General features: G+C 36.8%; 1 protein-coding gene across 1 annotated transcript in view; it reads right to left on the minus strand.

Moving 5' to 3' along the window:
• The window catches only part of Sptlc1 (serine palmitoyltransferase long chain base subunit 1), a 61,225-nt gene that overhangs the window by 32,655 nt on the left and 5,859 nt on the right, over window positions 1-22,711 (minus strand). The window contains exons 4-6 of the mRNA XM_077792260.1: window positions 10,308-10,401; window positions 9,270-9,342; window positions 3,170-3,302 (exon numbers count right to left, since the gene is read on the minus strand). Coding sequence (XP_077648386.1) covers window positions 3,170-3,302; window positions 9,270-9,342; window positions 10,308-10,401 — 300 coding nt within the window. The remainder of the gene's footprint in view (window positions 1-3,169; window positions 3,303-9,269; window positions 9,343-10,307; window positions 10,402-22,711) is intronic.

Raw genomic sequence — 22,711 nt, forward strand, 5'->3', positions numbered from 1 at the left:
TTAAAGACAAGAAAAAAAATATTTATATGGAACCACAAAAATCCCCAAATGGACAAAGCCATCTTGAGCAAAAGAACAAAGCAGGAAGAACCATACTATTTAAGTTCAAAATGTACTACAAACCTACAGTAACTAAAATAGCATTGTATCTGGTGTATAAGCAGATATATTAGACCAGTGGAACACAACGGAGAGGCTATAAATAAACCCATGTTTCTAGGGTCAAATGATTTTGGACAAACACACATCAGAGAAAGGATAGTCTTTTCAATGAATGGTGTTAGGAAAAAGTGGATATCCACATGCAGAAGAATAAAGTGAAACTCCATCTCTCACCAGTTACAAAAACCAACTTATAATGGATTAAGGATTTAAAGACCAGAGACTGTGAAACTATTAGAACAAAACAGGGAATATGCTTTAGGATATCTGAATGGTTAAACAATTTTTTAGATAAGGCCTCAAAAGCACAGAAAACATACGCAATAGACAAACAGGATCACATCAAACTAGAAGCTTCTGTACAGCAAAGGAAAACAAGAAGAGTAAAGAGTCAACTTACAGAATGGGAGAAAATACATGTGTTTCCTCAAAAACCTAAAAACAGCTGGGCATGGCGGTACATGCCTATAATCCCAGCAGCTCAGGAGGCTGAAGGATCTTGAGTTCAAATCCAGCTTCAGCAACCGCAAGGTGCTAAGCAACTCAGCAAGACCCTGTCTCTCAATAAAATACAAAATAGGGCTGGGGATGTGGCTCAGTGGCTGAGTGCCCCAAGTTCAATCCCCCCCCTCCCCCCGCCAATAACTTAAAACAGACCTGATCCAGCAAATCCCACTCCTGGTTATTTAACCAAGGGAAATTAAATCAGTCTATTGAAGAGACACCTGCACTCCCATGTCTACTGCAGCATACTTTACAACAGCTAAGAGATAGAAACAACCTAAATATCCATCAGCTGATAAATGGATTTTTAAAATGTGGTACAGTTGGGTATGGTGGCACATGCTTGTGATTCTACCTTCTTGGTAGGCTGAGGCAGGAAGATTGAAAGTATAAGATAAGTCTGGGCAACTATCTGAAAATAAAAATTAAAAAGGGCTTGTGTGCAGTTCAGTAGCAAAGTACTTGCCTAGTATGGGTTTGATCCTTAGTACTATAAAAGGAAAGAAAAAGAAAGAAAAGAAATGTGTCACATAGAAAATGAAGTACTATTCAGCCATAAAAAAATGAAATCCTGTCATTTGTGGCAATCTGGATGGAGATGAAGATAACTACATTAAATGAACCAGGCAGAGAAAGACAAATACTATATATGATTTCACTCTCATGTGGAATCTAAAAACACTGGGAATGGGAAATTCAGAGTAGAATGGCAACTACAAGATGAAAAAACAGCAGGGAGGGAGAGAAGGGGAAAGTTTGGTCAATGGATACTAAGTTACAGTTAGGTAGGAGCAAGAAGTTCTGGCGTGATTATACACAGTAATTATGCACAGTATATTTCAAAACAATAGCTAGAAGAAAGCACACTAAGTCTTTACCATAAAGAAACCATAAGTGCTTGAGGGGATAGAAGTTTAAATTGATTTACACAGTACATAATGTATACACATACTGAGATAGCACACTACCCAATCAATATGGACAATTTATATTTCTATGAATCAGTCAAAAATAGATCATGTAGAAGAAAATAAACTGTCTAATGATTCCCTGAAAGCAAAAAAGACACTACGTATAGTGCATGGAAGGACATATAGGATATGTAGCTTAGGTTTCCCACCAGTTAAAACTCAAAACACAGTATTTATTCAATCTGATAAAGGCAGCTACAAGTTCACTTCTTCTGGACTTAACTCAAAAACGAATTAGTAGTGGGTCCTTGAATAAGTGGTAAATAGATGACATCGCAGTTATCTCTAACTCTGCTTTTATGGAAAACAAAGAAACACTGTTTAAATCAATGGCTTTCAGTGGTGAGTCTTTCACAGTATTTAATTTTAATTAAAATGCCCAACTAAGCCTTCCTCGGTGCTCCAGGTTACTGAAGGGTTCTGGTGAGGATTGGGTCACATAGGGAGCCTCAGCTCTGTAGCGGGTGCAGTGGAAGGTTCTGCCACTGCACAGGCAGCACCTCCAGTGGTGAGTGGCAGGTAGCAGGACAGTGCAGGGTCCAGGCAGGCCAGGCTCCAGCATTCAAGTACTCGGACCCCTCTTTTTTTTGTTCATTCATTTACTGAACTAATATTTAAATGAATACTATTAAATGATAAATGTGATCCTAAGCAATGGGCTTTCGGCAACAAACAGAAGAAAACAATCAAAGATATAAAATTATTAACTGTTATAAGAACTAGAAAAGAAGAGTGGAGAGAGAATGTCTCTTCATGCTTGAGGGGAATGAAGGACAGGCAGTGGGAATGTCAGTGCATTGATTCATAAGGATATCAAATTCTTTCTGGCAGGGGTTTTGACCTGCTCTGAGAAGTTGAGCAGATATTATGAATATAATGAGCAGGAAATAAATAGATGACAAGAGGAGGGAACAGTATTCCAGGCATGGGGACTGCATGTACAAAGAACTTGAGGGGAGAGGAAACCAGTGTGTAAGGCTACAGCTCAGATATCTGGGGGGAAATGGTTAAAAGGAAAAAAAAAAAAAAAAAAAAAAAAAACCTGAAAAGGTAGTTCACATCTTCTCCTTGCCAGCCTTTGCATTTCTAGTGACAGCAGTATCATGCATCCAGGATCTGCTGTGGGCAGTAAGGATATTTTCAATTTATGGCTCCTGTGTCCTTAAATAAACTCTAAAGCAAGATCAGCAGAGATCTGAGTTTGGGGTGGATGGGTGATGAGAAGTGACTGCCAGGCAGAATGAGCAGTGTGAGACCGTGACATGGACTTAGAGGGTACCACAAGGCCACAGAACTGAACAGGGAGGGCAGGTGGTATGCCTCATCTAAATGTAAATAAATAAAATCTCAATAGCAGATGACAACTAAAACCTTCAAGCATCCTTGAGTAAATGTCTCATACCCTTTGCATATTTCTTTACAAATAAAAAGAAAACTTCCTATTATAGTATGTAGAAAACTTCCAATGGAAGAATTCTCTGAGACAGTTAACATTCAAATTCTGACTGGAAGTACAAGTAAAGCTGACTTACACAAATACGATGTCTCCTCTCTTAGAGTAAGCAGGAATCGCACTGGCTATGGTGGAAAATCCATATGAATATATAATGGCTTCTTCAGTCTTCATAAATTTTGCCAGGCGCTCTTCCAAATCCAAATGAACATCTATTTCAACAAAAAAGTTGAATAAGTTAAAACTGTCTTATAATGATTGATCCTTCCTTTACACTAAAAAATAAAGAAAGGAACATAATAGCTTAATTATTAACACTTTCACCTTATGGATAAAATCTATTTTTTAAATAATAAACCATAAAAGATATATTAAAATGATTCTAGGCTAGAAGCACTTCTGAAAAACACAAAATTAACATCAACTACCTTCCTATCTATAAATGTGTGACAGAGGCAATTTTGCTTTTATTTCACTCTACTGTAGGAATTCCAGATCCACTGACTATCTACTTTAACTTCCTGGAGCAAAAACACTGAGGCCACGTTAATATATCGTCTTTTTGCATTTTAGAGAAAGGACCTGTAAACTCTGCAGGAGATGGTAACATGTATTAGCAATTCAGTGACGATGTCTTCCACAATCTGTGTTAGTATTCTTTGTGGCATCTGCCACCTCTTTGTAGGATTGGGCTTCTGTCTGAATTTCTTAAAGAGTTTACCAGGAAATTCAAGTTTATAATACCAAAAGAAACAGGATACCTCCACAGAAGTAGCTTATGAAGAATGCTGATGCAATGATTAGATAATTTATAATTATTAAACTGACCTGTTTTTATTTCCCTCTTAAATCAGGGTTCCTTACAGCTGTGCCATGAGGCTTCATGTCCTGGGATGAAGGACAGCAATGCTTAGAGTGAACAGTCTACCAACTGCCTTTGATCCTTAGAACTTCAAAGTAGTTTTACAATGAGACATTATCAAGGAGAGAAATGAATTTTTAAACATTCCTTTTGCTCTTTTAACTGCAGCAGGACCCACATCTGGAGGACTAGATCACAGTTTTCCCATTTGCTCTGTGCAAGAAGCACTTCTGACACAGGAAGGAAGAAGCTGGGTCCTGCCAGCTCTGAGAGAGAAAGGAGGGGGTGATAAGAGATCGCAGAGACAGATTTTTGAGATGGTGGAAGAGGAAGCTGTGGTATGTTCGCTGAGGGGAAGTCTGAACCAGGGGCAACAGCAGGGGCCAAGACATTTCCACGAGAGGGACATTTCCAAGTGGTAGAGAGTGCGGGTAGCTGGCAGGGCCCACTCTAGTTATAGACTTCTTAAAAGGATGTTACATTCCAGTCAAGTCATGATTAAACATAAAGCATGCTTCTCTTCATTTCACTTCAACTTATACAAATGGAATCTAGAGTCATGAAAGAAACACATGAAATATTCAATTTCCATTATCTTCAGACTGGATACTTTTCCTTATGTCAACATTAAACAAACGTGGGATTTTACAATAACACTAAATTTAGTGGACTAGATCCCAGTTGAGCCAAGTAGGGGATATTGTGACATTACACCAAGTCCAAGGCACCCGATCAAGCACCTTCTAAGAGAGATGTTATTAGTGAAAGGTTTCAGGCAAAACCTGGCTGGAGAGCGAAGAGTAGTTGAGGACTGAAGAGTCCAAGCAGCTGAGTAAGGGTTAGTCTCAGGGAGGTCATCCCTCACATCCTAGTGTTATCTCCCAGCCACTTCTCACTTTGCCACCAAGCAGGCCCCAAGGAAGAGGCCTCCTTCAATTATAGTGCCTCTGATTGGGAGAATCTACCACAAAGCTCCCCAAGTAGTCAGCAGATGGGCTGCCCAGGACATGGTGAACTGCTTTCATTTGACATCCCAATTTCAAAAAAGAAAATCATGCTATGGACACAGACACCTTGTTTTTGCTAACTATAAAAGGGATTTTAAATCATTCTATAGACTTCTTAGCTCTAAATGACTCCTGACTGATGAGAGATGAGACTGTAAAACTGAACATCGTTTTGTTTCAGGGCTTCAGAGTGAGCGAGTGGATGAAAACTGGCATGTTAGGTAATGATGTAACCATCATTACCTGCACTCCTAACTGTTTATATACAGGTACTGTAAGGTAGCAAGAAAAGCCTTCAAACTATAAATCAACACCTAAGTACAAAAGTTTCAGAAAGACTGGGCTTTCCTTTTATCTAAAGATCCTGGGTTTGGCAGATACTGGCCTTGCAGAGCAGGTTCTGTGACAGGGTGACTGCAGAACTAGTTTCTCTTGATGCTACTTTGTGCAATGAAGAAACTCTCAACCCAAGGGAGGGGAGACAGCAAGGAGGAAAACCGTCAGGGAGCTGTTCTTTGACTTCTGATGTTCATGTCTTCTGTGAACAAATGCATTTCAGCAATTGATACTGCAGCTCTGGATGGAACAAAACTCAAGCACTGCATTCTCAAAGTCACAGCAGCGGATACCACTGCAGAAGGTGCTCCAGAGAGTCTCTACAAGACTCAGAGCACTGGGCCCACTTTCTCACACTTGCTTATCTTCATGTCTAGCTCCCAGATCGGAGGCTCTAGCAGCCAAGGCCACCATGAAGTTCAGATTACAGACAGGCCTTGGGGTCCCCCGTCACCTGGTGTGCATCTGGGAAAACCTAAAACTGCGCTGTGCCTCTCAGTGCCTCAGCCATATGGGATAACATTCCTCAAAGGGATGTTAGATTCACATGGGTTAATGCCAATAAAAAACAGTGCCTGGAATGGAACAAGCAGGATGCTATGTAAGACTTTGCTCAATTAAACCGGTACCTGGAGAAGAAAAGGTTTTCTTTTAAAAGGGAAAACCCGGTTACAGTTTGCTATCTTAATTATCTGAATTTCTAATAATTACAGTCTCTTCTTCTAAGAACTACTTGTTTAGCTTCTTACTTAAAATGAAATCATGTGATAGCCTTCTGCACTGTTTTCTTGAGGAAAGACCAAAAAATAGTAAACTTTGTCACATTTTAGAAACATTTCACCTACTATGTTTTTCTCTAAGAGCTTCATATTTTTGCATTTATACTACTCATGAACAACTGTTTACTAATGGCTCCAAACAGAATTAAATGCCATCATCTCTCATCAAGAAACCCTTACCACACAACAATTTAGTGAAGCCAAAGAGCCATGCAGGAATTACATATGTAAAACAGATCCCAGGGTACCAGGGAGAAAAATCACAGATAAATATAGGTTTAAGTATATTAAAAGCAAAACAAAGAAAAAAAAGTGTTCTTCAGAAGACACCCTGGTGGGTGCTCAGAGATCAGATAGCCTTGGAGGAAGAGAAGGCTCCTTAACTTCCTCAGAAGTCGGTGAGGAGACATCTGGTCACCATTGTGAGAACTTGTTTAGCTCTACCTGCCCTGCACCTGGGAAGCGGGAGAAGATCTAACCTAAAAAAATGACATAAAATTTTAACTCAATCATTGCTATATTTCCTTTTTTTTTTTTTGTATTAACCATCTGGCTTATATGCTACTGTAAAAATAGTAAAAAGGGAATATTAAGGAAATTTACTTGTACCACAAATGATTTGTGTTCACGATCTGAAAAATTGGAAAAGAGAGAGAGAGAGAGAGAGAGAGAGCGCGCGCGCGCACGCGCGCTAAAAGAGGGAATGGATTTGGAGAACAGATGCCTGAATATGATAACTCTAGAGAAGAACACAAAGAAGACAAAGTCAAAAGCTATCTTTTGGGGGCCCTGGGAAAAAGAGATCCTAAGCCTTGAACTAAACTCTTTAGGGATACACATAAGACTACAAGAGGGAAAGGGGTCCTCATAACTGCTTCTGTGCTCAGTGCAAAGAGCAAATGTGCCCTAAATATTTAGAATAACTAAATTATACAGTGCATTCCAGAGATTTAAAATTTAGATTGAGATGCAAAGTCTGTTCGAACCTTCAACTATAATTTTAGAATTAGGATGAATCAGTGACCAATAAAATAGCTTACAGAGGACTCAATAAGCAACTGTATTCACAGTTGCCTGGGGTGGCTCATTCAGATACCTGAAAGATCAAATCCAATTTAAATTTAAAACCCATTAATTTGGGGACTGGATTCCAGTGGTAGAGTGTTTGTAGAGCCTATGCAAGGTCCTTAGTTCCATTTCTAGCACCACAAAAACCAAAACAAGCAAAAATATATCAATTTCAATATCAAGGAAGAGAACAATAAATACTGTGTACAACAATTTTTCCAAAAATGGGGGAAACACATATGTATATGTGTTTTCATATTCTGCAAAACATATTCTGAAAAACAAAATCTCTGGCAAAATTAAAAAAACTAATAATGGAAGCTTGTTTTTTCGAGGGGATGGAATGGTGATAGGGAGGACAGGGCAGAGGTTAAAAGGCTTGTCTTGTCTATTTCTGTCTTCTGTTTTGATGTTTACATCCTGTACTGAATTACCCGGTCAAGAAAATTAATTTAACAGCTATTAATCTAAGGACTTGATGTTTAAAAGCCCCCAGCATACTCTTATGCAAGTCATCCAAATGGAAAGTTAACTAGGCTATTTTAACAATGTATTTGATAGCTTTGGGAAACTGGTTTTGAAGATTTTAAACTTTTTTTCCCTTCACAATTTGATTTGGCAATAAATTTGTCTTCCCAGATTATCTTCTAAGAAGAGGTCAAGGCTACACATGCAAATAAAATCCACTATAAAGAGAGGCTTTTAAGAAAGCAATTTCTTTATCCCAGCAAATAGTCAGAGAAAGAAAGCCTCATTAATCAGATGACAACCAACAACCTCATAAAAAATTGCCTTTTCTAGTTTTCTAGTACTTTGTTAAGGAAATAATTCCCTACCAATAAAAACCAAGCAAACAACACGTGTTTGTCTTAAGACTAGAAGAAAGCGGGAGGCTCTGATCTAAACTCAGTCCTTTGATGTTGCCATTAAGACTGGGAGTCAGGACACTGGGTCTAATTTTAGGATTGAATTAATGAGCTGTGTGACTGAGAGGAAGATGCTTAACTTCTCTGGAATTTCTCTTCTTCTTCTGAGTAGTTGGGAGGGATGATAAAAGCAAGATTTTCAAGATCCATTAAGATGCAGGATTCTTGGACATTACTCTGTTTCCGAAATAAATAATGTAACCACCAAACAAGGAATAAAGAAAGAAAAATCAAGTTAACTGTTAAAACTAAAAACAAAATAAACAGAAAGATCCAGAAATGCAAATAAGGGTAGGAGACAGACGATGTCTCCCTTGATCTACTTACCCCACACTTGGATACTGGGTAAGCCAGAATGCTATTTTCAGCAATACAGTCATTTGAACAGTTATTTAACGACATTTTCAGAAGAAAAGACCAACATACACTTAATAAAAACAGCCATAAAATGCCAAGATCTTTCTTAAAGACTGAGTGAGGGAGCTCATGACATTTGTTATACACTTACCCAAATATTTAGTTAGCCTGCCTTGGGTCATAATCACACAAAGAAGTCAAAGAACTTTCATTCCAGAAAGAAAAAAGCTTTTAACTTCACCAGCAAATCTGTTGTTGCCTTTCTTCCTGGAACATGGTGCCCAGCTCTTTTCCAGTTCGGGCTCTTTCCCAGCCCCCTTTGTGGCTAGGTATGGCCTGGAGTTAGTGGTCACCAGAGGACAGTGGGTAGAAATGATGTGCAAGGCCACCTCTCCTTCAGAGCTACCCTGCACTTCTATTCCCCCATACTGTGACTTGTGTCCACCACAAAGACCAGGCCAATATCCTCAGACACTAGAGCAATGAGATGGGGAAGACCTGGGTTCTTGGACAACTATGAGAACAGCACCACCTGCAAATGGGTCTTCTCCTAACAGCTGGCACACACAATGCAAACAGTATTCTCCACACTGCTGTGTCTTGGGGCATTTGGGAACAGGAGCCCGATATGGCATGTTTTAAGGCACCCACAGCTCTTTTCCACAGGTTACTTTCAATCCCAGATCAGTGTACTTCCCAACAATGCTTCCAAACCACAAAATGAAAGTTAGGTAAGATATTGCACATGTCAGCTTAACACCCAAACTGATCATATATTCCAATGAGCTCTGAAATCAATCTTAAAAGTAGAAGTGTTAAAAACAAGAGTATCACAATAACTTACCAAAAGTGCCATAAAATCCTCTAGGGCCACAGGTTCCCACTCCATACTTCTTAAGAGATGCCAAAGCTGCTGCCTATATTTTAGGAAAAATTTATATTTTAATAATTTATCTAAAAGTATAAAAATCAACATTTTCATGCTTTTTATTCTTTAACCCACACAGTTCCTTATCCTTCCTCTACTTCTCTTCCTTTCTTAGAACTAAGATAATTCTTTTTATTTTTTTTTATTTATATGCGATGCTGAGAATTGAAACCAGAGCTTCATACATGCTAGGCAAGTGCTCTACCACTGAGCCACAACCCCAGCCCAGGACTAAGACAACTCTAATAGGATGTAAGAAAACTACAGGTGTGAAGACTCAGGTGCATGACTTAACACATGGAACAGTTATATTAGCTTGACTCTGAAAACCTGGTTAACCGAATGCCTTTATATTTTTTACATTGTGGATCTAAGTCTTTCCTGAAAAATGTTTGCTACTTCACAATCCCAATATTAGGAATAAATCCCTAGCACCTTTCTGACAACTCAAGTCTGGTTTACTTGGTACTTCGATGTCACCCACACTAAGCTCTATGAGACATTCTTTTTTTTTTTTTTGGTACTGCTGATTGAACAAAGGGGCACTCAACCACTGGGCCACATACCCAACCTTATTTTATATTTTATTTAGAGACACGGTCTCACTTGAGTTGCTCAGAGCCTCACTATTGTTGAGGCTGACTTTGAACTCGTGATCTTCCTGCCTCAGCCTCCAACCGATGGGATTATAGGCATGTGCCCTGCACCTGGCACTATTAGACATTCTTGCTTCCCTTTGTCTAAGTCCAGGTTATGGGTCTGTCAGACAAAGCGTAATGGAAAATGCTTACACATCCCTTCTGATAGTCCACACTTACCTTTTATTTTATGTTCTGTTTCTTAAGTCAGTAATGTTATATGTGTCTTGGGGCATTTGGGAACAGGAGCCTGATATGGCATGTTCTAAGGCACCTACCCACAGCTCTGCACACTTCAGCATTATGTGCTACTCACCTTAACCCTAGGATTATCCAGCAATCCAAGAAAATTAAAGGACGCAAAGTTCACACATTCTTTCCCATTCACCACAATGTTGTGGCTTGGAGGGCTAGGAAAAAGAGATAAAAAGTGATATGCTTCAATACACATTCATGTCACATATTACCCTAGTGGTAGGCACAACAGAGTAGCGTAGCCATTCTGCCCTACTTGCATACCAATCTTCTCTTTTATTTTTAAGGAGTAAAAGGAAAGTAAAAACTAGACACCTTTCCATAAATTCTATTCTGAGTAACTTACCATGTACTACTTAAATAAAAAAGAAAAATGAGCTAGAATTCCGAGATGGACAAATGGCAAATCTTTGCTTTGTTTTAAACTTTGCTTAAGAAAGAAGTAGCTAAATAAAGTATCTCAGAAATATCTGGAATTATACAAATAGGCAGGAAACATAAAATGATCAAGATCAAAAGCAAGAATAGGCAGAGTAAGCTATGATTAATGTTTAAAAATAAACATTATCTATAAGAAGTCATGAAAAAAATAATAGGGATTCCCCATCCTTATCCTACCATCTCCCCCCAAATTAGGAAACTGATCCGAGCATGGCTAAGATGGGAGAATGGGTACTTGAGGACCCCCTGGTAAGCCCTCTCCTGAATACACTGAAGTATAAGCCATGCTTCAAAAAATATGGGGTCAAACTACAGGTCACGAACCATTTATTCAAGGACTGTGAGACCATGTTCATTATAACCAGCCTATTTTGACTAAAGGGAACAATAAGAATATAATGGAACAAAGGAGACACAGCCATTGCACAGGGTGAGGGACCGTGCGTGCCAGCAAACTCTGATTTCAGTTTTGTTTCTGTATTAGCCCGTGAACTGGGTCACTCTATAAAATGCACTGAAGCTAGAAAAGACTGAGAAATGTGGCTCCTGTGGATAGTCTCAAATAGAATTGGTGATTTCATGAGAAAAATAACACAAAATACTGGAAAAACCAGAGAAGGAAACGTCAGTCTGAAGTAAATTCACAAAAGCAAAGTGACCCATACAAAGGCAAGAAGACTCAGTGAAAATAAAATGGACTGTAGATAGACACCATCTGCACTATGACTGCTGACAGCACTGGATGCTTAGGATGTCACCTGGACTCTATGATCAGGGTCATCACCTTTAAATTAGGGGGAGAATCTCTCACTTAGGGTAACTGTGATTATAGAAGTGCATGCTCCATAAAAGATACTCTTAAACGTCTCCATTGTTCCATGGGCCTTTGAGGGCTTCTTTCAAATCCAGTGTTATTTACTTTCCTACTTATCAGGGCCTTCTCTGAGTGTCCCCAACTCTTCTCTGATTGTGGAGGTGCTGGCCATCACAAAGAGACAAACAAAAACACCTGAGTAGACAAACCCTTACTAGAGGTTGTTGGCTGAGAATTTAAGCCATTCCATAAACACTGTAACACAAAAAGAATATAAAATATCAAGAGTAAGTACATCCACAGCTCCAGACTATATAGCCCTAAGCTGCCAGGGGGCAGCATGACATGATGTAGGGCTAGTATTCTGGTCTAGCGCTTAGAGAAGGAAAGGAAATCAGCATCTAGTGCAAACTAAAGTCTCCTACCTGTCCTCCATGCAGGCTAGCTGGAATAAGTCAAACAAGGTACTAGATACAGGAATCTTAGAGCTAAAACCCTACACGGTACCTTGCAGAAGCAAGTCAGACCAAAGATACCCTCACAGTCAAGGTTAGAGAGGACTTAAAAGGAAGGAAGAGAAAACTCTTCCCAATCACAATCACAACCTCCCATGAGCAAGAGTCAGCAGACAAAAGAGTACAGAGGGAGGAGCACCTGAGAACTTGAGGTGTCAGAACAAGGAGGCGTTAAGGATCAGAAGCATAAACACAAGGAAAGATTGAGGCACTGTGAACAAAAGGACAGGCAGACAGATGTGTAAAATAACCATATGTAACTTCCAGAAATAAAAATTAAGTGTCAATAAAATTAGAAATCTAAGATACAGATTAAATACCCAGACACTGTGGAAAATGAAAGAGCTGAGAAATATAAAGAAATGAAAAAATAGGACTCTGCACATACTGGACATGAAGGATACCAAGAAAAGGTTAAAAGAACATTAGGTACAAGGCAGGGTTGTGGCTCAGTGGTACAGCGCTTGCCCCACATGCGTGAGGAACTGGGTTTGTTTTTCATATAAATAAATCAAGTCCACTGGCAACTCACAAACAAACAAACAAACAAACAAAACAAACAAACCACACATTAGGCAGATGTTCCAAATAAAACAATGGAGAAGAAAAGGAAAAGGGAAGAGATAACATTTCAAATAGATAACAGCTAAAAAGTTCTCAGAATTCATTTAGGACTGGAATCAGACTGAAAAGAAAAAACCTCAACAAGGTAAGAATAAATTACAGAAAGACACATATAGTCAAACTGCAGAATTCTACCAATAAAGAGAACAATTGTAAAAGCCACTAGGAAAAACAAAAGATAGGCACCAATTAGACTGACATTAGCCTCACCAAAATAGTGACAAGAACGTGATGGTGAAATTTTCCAAGGGCTGTGGGGAAAATACCCATCTAGAACTTATTTCTCTCTGTTACTCAAAAAGGTAAAATGAAAACATTTTTCAGTAAGAGATGAGATTATCTTCTACAAACCCCTACTGAAGGATCTAACAGAGAATATATTTTAGGAAAAAAACATTTTAAGTCCAAAGAAGTTGGATAGATAAAGCAATAACTACTCACAGAGTAGCAAAGAAACTGGTAACAGGTAAAGGTAACAAGTGGTAATTCACAAAAATAATAATCCAGGAGGGTGTAAACTGGGGGAACTGAAGTGGGTGAGAGTGGGGAATAACCGAGGTAGAGAGTGGAGAAAGTCCCAGTCCTGTTCAGTAAGATGAGAAAATGCTTATGTTAAACATGAGGGTTAAGAAAGAAATGAAGAAAAGTGAGTTGAGAAAATGAGATCAGGAAAACAGAATGCAAGGGGGAAAAAGAAATGAAACCAGTAAAAGCATGGTATTTAAGAACGATGATGCTCAAAGTAGAATCTACAAGCCATCTGCTCCAATTTTTATCCCTGCAGTAACAGAGAGCCACATAGGTGAGCCCTCAGTCTCTCACATCACCTGGCACTCCTGCAATTACGTCAGCTATTTGGGCAACACGAGCAGCAGAGAGCAAGAGCTGCCAATCTAACATGTATTCTCTTGTTTCTACCCTGCCACCTGGAACAGCAGAGGCATTTTCCAGTTGTTCCTGCAACTAGGTGTGGCCAGTGCTGCCTTAACCAACCTGACAAAGCAGAAAGGACCTCTTTTCTTTTCTGTTTTTTTGATTTTTTTTTTTTTTAGGATTTTAAATTAAACTAGAATAACAAGATTGGCTGTTCTCTAACTTGTTTCTAGTCCAAAACTACTTTTATTTTTTAAAAATTTCATTGGTGACTTATAATTGTATATGCCAGAGGGAGTCAATGCATTGTATTTGCACGTGTACATAACCTAATTTGATCTGCTTACCATCCTGTCTTAGGTGACTTATCAATAGAAGTCACACAACACCTCAAGAGTACAATAGCAGAATGGGAACCTGGGTCCCTGAACATTTGTGGAGCTGTCCCCTCCCTTCACTTGTAGGCAAAGAGAAATTAACAACTATTTTATTCAAACCAGGAAAGTTTGGATTTCCTATTATAAGGAGCAGAACTGAATTCTAACTACTGCCAGAAATGATCTCTATCAATTCTACTTTTAGGTAGTCAAAAGAAACAAATTTCTTCTTTCTACCTCCCTCTTTCCTTCTCTCTGCCTCTCTTAGACAGAGGTAAAATAATTTGACATAAATATAGCATAAATTCCCACCCAAATTATATATTCCTTGGAATAAGACTTCATAATGAAAGTACTACACAACCAAGTAAATAAACTTTTAAAACAAAAAGACAACAAAAAACTTTACCACAGGGGTCAAGTGTAGGAGTGACAGTGAATAAATATTTGAGACTTGGGTAAAATACTGCAAAATACACAGATTTAAGAAATTATGGATCTCAAGTATTAATGAAGATGTAAAAATGACATCTTGAAAATTAATTTTTGAAGTGATTAAAATGATAAATATGGTATCCAAAGTGTCTGTAAAGAATCAGAATAAGATTACTGCACGAAGTAAGGGGAATTGCAATATTTTCAAATAATACTATTTGTACGAAGAGAGTTAATATATGTATGATTAAATTAGATAGATTATTTTTGGCTATTTCTTATATATCCATTTAATTTTACATATCAAAGTGGCCAAAAATACCTTAAATTTTACTAGGAAAATTATGAATTATCTCATACTTCAGCAGTATTAATATTTATTATACAAATAACTTAGTAATCACAATAAATGTATTCAAACCCCTCAGTTAAAAGATGAAGATACTGGACTGGGGTTGTATCTCAGTGGTACAGCACTTGCCTAGCACAAGTAAGGCAGTGGGTTTGATTCTTGGCACCACATAAAAATAAACAAAATAAAGTTATTGTGTCCATCTATAACTAAATTGTTGAAAAAAAGATGAAGATACTGATTGGGCTTTTAAAACCCAATTATGTACAAAATAAACAAGAGTAAAGTTGAAAACAGAAGAGAGAGAATGATAATTATTAATTACTTATTAACTAAATTATTAATTACTTGTTAAAACTAAGCTGGTATAGCTACAGTGCTATCAGACAGACTTTAAGATAAAAAGTATTATTAGAAAAATGAGGAAAGCTGCTACAAGATGACAAAAGGAACATTCAAAACCACTAAAAAATACTGAGCCCTAAGACACCTAGCAACATACTTTCAAACCCACAAGATAAAGATCTGCATATGTAACACACAATATAACTTTAACATTTGCACAAACTCTCAATAAAGATAAAAGTGAATCTCAACAAGAGCACTAGTCTCATTCAGAAAGGATATCATCCTCAACACAGATACAGGAGTTTTTAAAGTTTGCCACAAATTCATTTGGCACTAAAACCTGTCCTAAACTGATGATGAACTATTTATTGCTTTTACTTATTCCACTGAGCGCAAATATTCACATGGGATGCTGCCCCAGGCTTCACGAAAAAGTGGTTCTCTAATAAGGAAAAAGTACTTCATTATATTTCAAAACCTAAATAATTCTGAATTCGCCACTCTAAAGGTTTTGGAAAACTGACTGTGAAGCAGTACTAGAAAAAGTTAAAAATGTATATTTTGTGAGTTCAACTGTATCAGAAAAAGAACAGTGTGAATCTAAAAGATGTAGAAGAAAGTTAAATATCAGGAAGCATCATTCAATTTGAAAAAAATACATGATATATAATGAAATAAAGAAAATTATGAATGCTCTTAATAGAGACAGAAATGATATTTGATAAAATCCAACATTTATTTAAAAATTAAAATTCTTAGAAAACTAAGATCAGAAAAGTATATTCTCAAACTGAGAAGATAATATATACCCCAATCTATAAATATTAAGTGGAAATTAATGGAGAAATATTCTGCAACAACAGGAACAAAACAAGAATGCTTGATTTTTTTTATTGCTCATCATATTAATAAAGGCCATACTGTATTATGAGGCAAAAACTATTATCTCTACAAACTTCAAAATTACATGGAAGGATAAGATAAGTAAACTAAACTCAGAAGGAAGAAGGTGGCACGTATCAGTAATCCCACCAGAGGCAGGAGGATTTCAAGTTTGAGGCCAGGCAGGATGCTGTCTTATAATAAAACATAAGATCCTTAGTGAAATTCTGTCCCAAAATAAAATTTAAAAACGGCTGAGAGTGTAGCTCAGTGGTAGAGTACTTATCTAGCATGTACAATGTCCTGGGTAGAATACCCAGTAATGCCCAAAAAGAAAAGGGAAAGAAAGTACTTTACACAAAGAAGTAGTAAATATTTCAGACCCTGGTAGTGCTAGAGTTGGCACTGGTGCAGATAGGCAAAGAGACATAAGAACATGGAATGCAGGAAATTGTATACATAAAAATACTTGAAAATGAGAGCAGGTGCCCCACAAATTACTAGGTTACACATAAATTTCTCTAAATGGGCAAAGTTAAACTACCAGTACAAGAACATGAAAAATATTTTTAAAAAGATCGTGTTAGCTTTTTAAAAATATCTTGTGACTTTGGAATTGACTTCTTAAGTACATAAAAGCCTCCAAATAACAAAACAATGCCACACTGGATGCATTTGACCAAGTCAAAATTAAGGAATTTGTTTTCGTGATACCAAAGTCAAAGTAACAGGTGATAGAGATTTATTATATTACACTGAATCTAAGAGGTCATCAATTATATTTTATCTATCACTATGGAAGAAAAACAATGTCAATTAAAATGAAAGAATATATTTTTGTCATGTAGACCTATTTAGTTTATATTTAACAAAAAGGTTGATTAGTCATTCTTAGACACAGATCTTTGTCATACTGCTTTTATACTTATGGAAAGGAAAATATAATAGATACATCAAAATATACCTAAACCTCTTTATCCAGTTGTCTTTCTCTTCTGCTGAATCATCAGTATGCTGGGTATTCACGCAATATCCTCCTTGTGCTGTCAGGTGTATTTTAGCATTTTTAAAGCACCCCTAGACTACCTATTATTGCTATTGTCTTTCATTCTCAAGTTTTGATGCTAAAATTTTCCTACTGGAACAATCTCACAGTTTCATCTTTCCCCCAATCAAATCACATGTTTCTATAAAGTAAGTTGTCACTGTCCAAAGGCAACAGGTAGTCTGACAAACTGATATTCAAGCCATGTTTTAGTCACAGCATCCTCTCTTCATCTGCTCAGTGTGGTCAGGCTATTTCTCCAGCCATACGTTGCTTTACTGACCAGCAGTATATGTGACTTTATAGTAGCACTGACAGTAGGGAGAGCCAAGACCAAGTTCATCAGTACATAGGCAATGACAACCACAATGTCTCTAGCCAACAATGACTCATCAATGACTCTCAGCAACTGATGATTCATTCCTACTTCAGAGATCTCAAAATAGGGGAAAAAACCCAAAACGTCTTAGAATCAATGCAATAGAGTACTACATCAAAAAACTAATGATTAAAATCTAAAATGCATGTATAACTTCTGCTACCTAAAAGAAGACTGGGAATCCAGCAGAAAAAAATAGGTAAAAGATTTGATGAGGCTAATCCATTTTTCAAGATGGCAGAAGAGACAGAGTTGCTAGGACACTTTCCTGGCTGCTCCATGGTGTGAAACCAGGAAAACAGATAGGCAACTTCTCAGAAAGATGGGCGACAAAGAATTTTAAAAAGGGAGACTATACTGGGCTTTAATTCTGGATACTCAAAGTAGATTGGGGACCCAGGAGGTTGGATATAATAAAATAAGGAAGAAATCCCCAGTGCCACCACAGCTGCAACAGCTGGAGGCACCTCCGTAAGCAACATGGAAAGAAAAGGGAATAAAGGAAGCCACGTTTTTAGGATGCCTGAGGTGTGTCTGAGTATGGAGAGATCAGAGATCAAATACACTGCCTGACTAAATCAAAAGGCTGCTGAACAACATCATTGTGCAGTAAAGAAACCACCTCTCTCCCAGCAGCCTGTGGAAGATAGGAAAGGAACCATTCTGAAGTTGCGGAGCTTAGCAGCTGGGAAAGCTGATTCTTGGCAAACCTGAGTTTAGCCTGAAATACAAGCCTGGTAAACCCACTGCACGACTCAGAGTGTGCCTAACTGACCAGAAGAAAATCAAATGTGGAGAGGGGTTTACAGTGGAGAATACTGATTGTGGAAACTAGCACCTGGCCAGGAATTCGAAAAGGTAGGGGTGGGATGTGAGAGACTGAGTTTGGGGACTGAAGACACCAGGAAATGTGGAGTCTGCAGGTGACGGAGTGGACTTAAGAATTAGCTTCTCCACTGCACCAGGAGAACCCAGGGGAGATTCCCCGGGTCTAGTCTTCCAGTGTGGACCAGCAACTGCAGGGCCCTAGTGGTACACAGATTTAAAATCTTCATATCAATCACCACTCAACAAGAACCTAGAGACTTCCTAAGCCTAAACTCCCCCTCCAGGATTCTATCTATGGGATTTCCTCTTACATACTAGCAACCCCACCCTGGGGGTGAAGCAGGCATCACACTCCAGACACTAACACTGCTGAGAAGGGAAGGTGAGATATATGAACTCCAAAGGAAGCAATTCACTTTTGATCAAGATTTTTAAAAATTTTTCTTTTTTTCTTTTCTGTTTAATTGTGACCTGAATGGCTCATGGAGACCTATACATATTCATTTTTTTCTCCTCACTTCTAGCATTTTGGAAGCCAGTTATTTTTCATTGATCAGTATTAAGATTTTTGATTAGTATATTTCAGTTTTATTTTTAATATTTTTATTTTTAATTAAAAAAAATTTTTACTTTATATTTCTCTCACCTGTTTCCCTCAATTCTTTCTCTCTTTGTCTAACAGCAACTCTCTATTGTTCTCTTTCACTCCTTCTTTAGTTTTTTACTTATATTTTTTTCTTTCTCCCTCATAATCATCACATCCTACATCACTTCTGTTCTCTCCTTGTCTACCATTCAAAATTGTAAACCCTTTTGCAAACTTATTATCACTATTGTCTGCAATAACTGATCACATCACTTTTGTTAATTGTGACAATTAGCATTGTAGATGTCTAGCAGCAATTATTTGGTTTAATACTGTATATTGTTTGCATTGGTTGTTGTTATTATTTGTCTCCCTCTAAATGGTGAGATACTGGAAACCTTCAAGGACACTATAAGTCCAAAGGGTAGAAACTCCACAGCCTCAGACTCATACTGTTAGATGGGTAGACACATAAACTACATGAAAAAGCAAGGGAAAAAAATCACTCCAAACAAACCAAGATACTTCAATAGAATCTACCAATACCACAGTAAAAAAAAAAAAAAAAAAAAAAAAAATTCAGAGAGGAGTTTAGAATGTACACAATCAAACTGGTCCTCCAGGTAAAGGACAATGAAAGGAGTGAAATTAGCAAGAAACAAGAAGTGAAAGATCATTTCAATAAGGAAATAGAAATTCTAAAGAAAAAATCAATCAGAAATTCTTGAAATACAGGAATCAATAAACCAAATTAAAAATTCAGGGGAAAGCATCAAAATCAAACTAGACCACTTGGAAGACAAGAATTTTAGGCAATTAAGACAAAATACGTAATCTTGAAAATAAAGTTGACTGGAAAATTATGTTAAGAAACTATGAACAGAACTTCCAAAAAATATGGAAAAACATGAAAAGACCAAATTTCAGATTTATCAGGATAGACAAAGGCTCAGAGATACAAACTAAAGGAATGCACAATCTTTTCACTGAAATAATATCAGAAAATTTCCCAAACCTTAAGAATGAAATGGAAAATCAAATACTTACAGGACTAACAGAACTACAAATACACAAAATTACAATAGACTCTCACCAATGCACATATTATGAAAATACCTAGCATACAGAACAAGGATAGAATTGTAAAGGGTGCCTGAGAAAAATGACAGGACAAATTTGGAGAAAAGCAATCCAGATCTTAGTTGATTTCTCCACCAGGACCTTCAAAGTTAGGAGTTTTGGAATAATATACACCAAGCTCTAAAAGAAAATGAATGTCAACCAAGAAAACTATACCCAGCAAAATTGTTTCAAAATTGACAATGAAATAAAAACCTTCCATGATAAACAAAAGAATTCACAACTAGAAGCCTGCACAAATTATATTCGATACAACAGTTCATGCAGAAGAAATGAAAAATAAAAGTGAAAACCAGCAAAGGGAGGAACTACAAAATAAAAAAAAACAGATAATAAACAAAAATGACAGGCGTAAAAATCATTTCCTAATAATAATGTTGACTGTAAATGGTCTAAACTCATCAATCAAAAGATAGACTGGCAGACTGAATTAAAAACAAGACCTAACCACATGCTGTCTCAAAGAGACTCAGCTCATAGGCAAAGACATCCACAAATTTAAGATAAACATCATGCACATGCATCATGTAAATAAGCAAGGCTTTTTATCCTAATTATCAGGAAAGTGATCTTTAAACAGAAGTTAATCAGAATGGACCAAGAACATCATTTCATACTGTTTAAGGAATTATATATCGAGACATAACAACTGTACATATTTTTGCCCCCAACAGTGGAGCACCTACATACATCAAACAAACCCTTCTCAATTTCAAGAATCAAACAGACCACAACAGAATAATACTGGGTGATTTTAACATGCTTCTCTCACCACCAGATAGAATCTCCATACAAAAACTAAATAAAGAAGGTTAGGAACTAAAAAATTCAATTAATCATTTAGACTTAAAAGACACAGAATATTTCATCCATCAATGCCTGAATATACTTTTTTCTTAACAGCAACAAATATCCTTCTCTAAAACAGACCATATCTTAGGCCACAAAGAAACTCTTAATACCTTGCATTCTATCAGATCATAATAGAAAGAAATTAGAAATCAATAATATAATAAAAAATAGAAGCTACTTCAACACCTGGAGACTAAGATCAAGGATTAAATAAAAAAAAATTCTTAGAGGTAAATAAGAATATCAACATAACATCAAAATCTCTAAGATACTATAAAATCAGTTCTAAGAGGAAAGTTCATTGCATTGAGCTTATTTATTAAAAGAACAGAAAGTCATCAAATAAATAATCTAATATTACACCCGAAGCCCTAGAAGAACAAATCAACACCAAAATCAAAGACAGGAAATAATTAAAATCAGAGCAGAAATCAATGAAATAGAAATAAAAAACAATTTAAATAATCAATGAAACAAAAAGTTCATTCTTTGACAAAAATAAATAAAATTGATAAACCCTTAGCCAAGCTAATGAAGAGAAAGAGAGAAAAAACTCAAATTACTAAAATTCGTGATGAAAAAGAAATATCACGACAGACACTACTGAAATACAAACAATTCAAAACTACTTCGAAAATTTATATTCCAATAAAATAGAAAATCTTGAAGACATCAATAAACTCCTAGAGATATATGTCCTACCCAAATTAAATCAGGAGGACATAGAACATATAAACAGATCAGTTTCAAGTAATGAAACTGAAGACACCATCAAAAGCCTACCAACAAAGATAGGACCAGGACCAAACAGATTCTCAGCCAAGTTCTACCAGACCTTTAAAAGAAGAACGAACACCAATCCTACAAATTACTCCATGAAACAGAAAAAGAGGGAATCCTTCCAAACTCATTCTATGAAGATGTATCACCCTTGATACCAAAATTAGACAAAGACACATCATGGAAAGAAAACTTCAGACCAATATTCCTGATAAATGCAGACATAAAAATTCTTAATAAAAAGCTGCAAATCACACACAAAAATATACTAAAACAATAATGCACCATGACCAGGTGGGGTTCATCCCTTGGATGCAAGGTTGGTTCAACATACAGAAATCAATAAATATAATTCATCACATCAACAGACTCAAAGACAAGAGTCACATAATTATCTCAATAGATGCAGAAAAAGTATTTAAGAAAACACAGCATCTATCATGATTAAAACACTAGAAAAAATAGGAATGAAAGGATCATACCTCAACACTGCAAGAACTATATGTGACAAACTCAAGGCCAACGTCATTCTAAATAGAGAAAATGGAAAGCATTCCCTCTAAAACAGGAACAAGACAAGGATGTTCTCTTTCACCACTTCTATTCAACAGTCTTCAAATCTCTAGTCAGAGCAATTAGGTAAAAGAATGAAATAAAAGGGATATGAGTACGAAAACAAGAGCTCAAACTATCCTTACTTGCCGACAAGAAGATCCTATATTTAGAAGACCCAAAAAACTCTACCAGAAAACTTTGACAATTCCTAAACAAATTCAGCAAAACAAGATACAAAATTAACACCCATAAACCAGTTGCGTTCCTATACACCAGTGATGAATCAACTGAAAGGGAAATTAGGAATAAACAATCTTATTCACAATAGCCTCATTAAAAAAGAAAATACTTGGGAATCATTCTAACAAAAGAGGTGAAAGACCTCTACAACGAAAGCTACAGATCACTAAAGACATTGAAGACCTTAAAAGATGGAAAGATATCTCATGTTCTTGGATAGGCGGAATTAACATTGTCAAAATGCCACACTACTAAAAGCACGATACTGATGAATACATAAAGTGATATATTCATATGAGGGAACAGTAATTAGTCATAAAAATGAATGAAGTACTAATATATGCTACAATAGGATGATCCTAGAAAACACAAGTAAAATGAGCAAGACACCAAATGTTA

The sequence above is a fragment of the Urocitellus parryii genome, chromosome 13 (genome assembly GCF_045843805.1).
Source record: "Urocitellus parryii isolate mUroPar1 chromosome 13, mUroPar1.hap1, whole genome shotgun sequence".
NCBI lineage: Eukaryota > Metazoa > Chordata > Mammalia > Rodentia > Sciuridae > Urocitellus > Urocitellus parryii.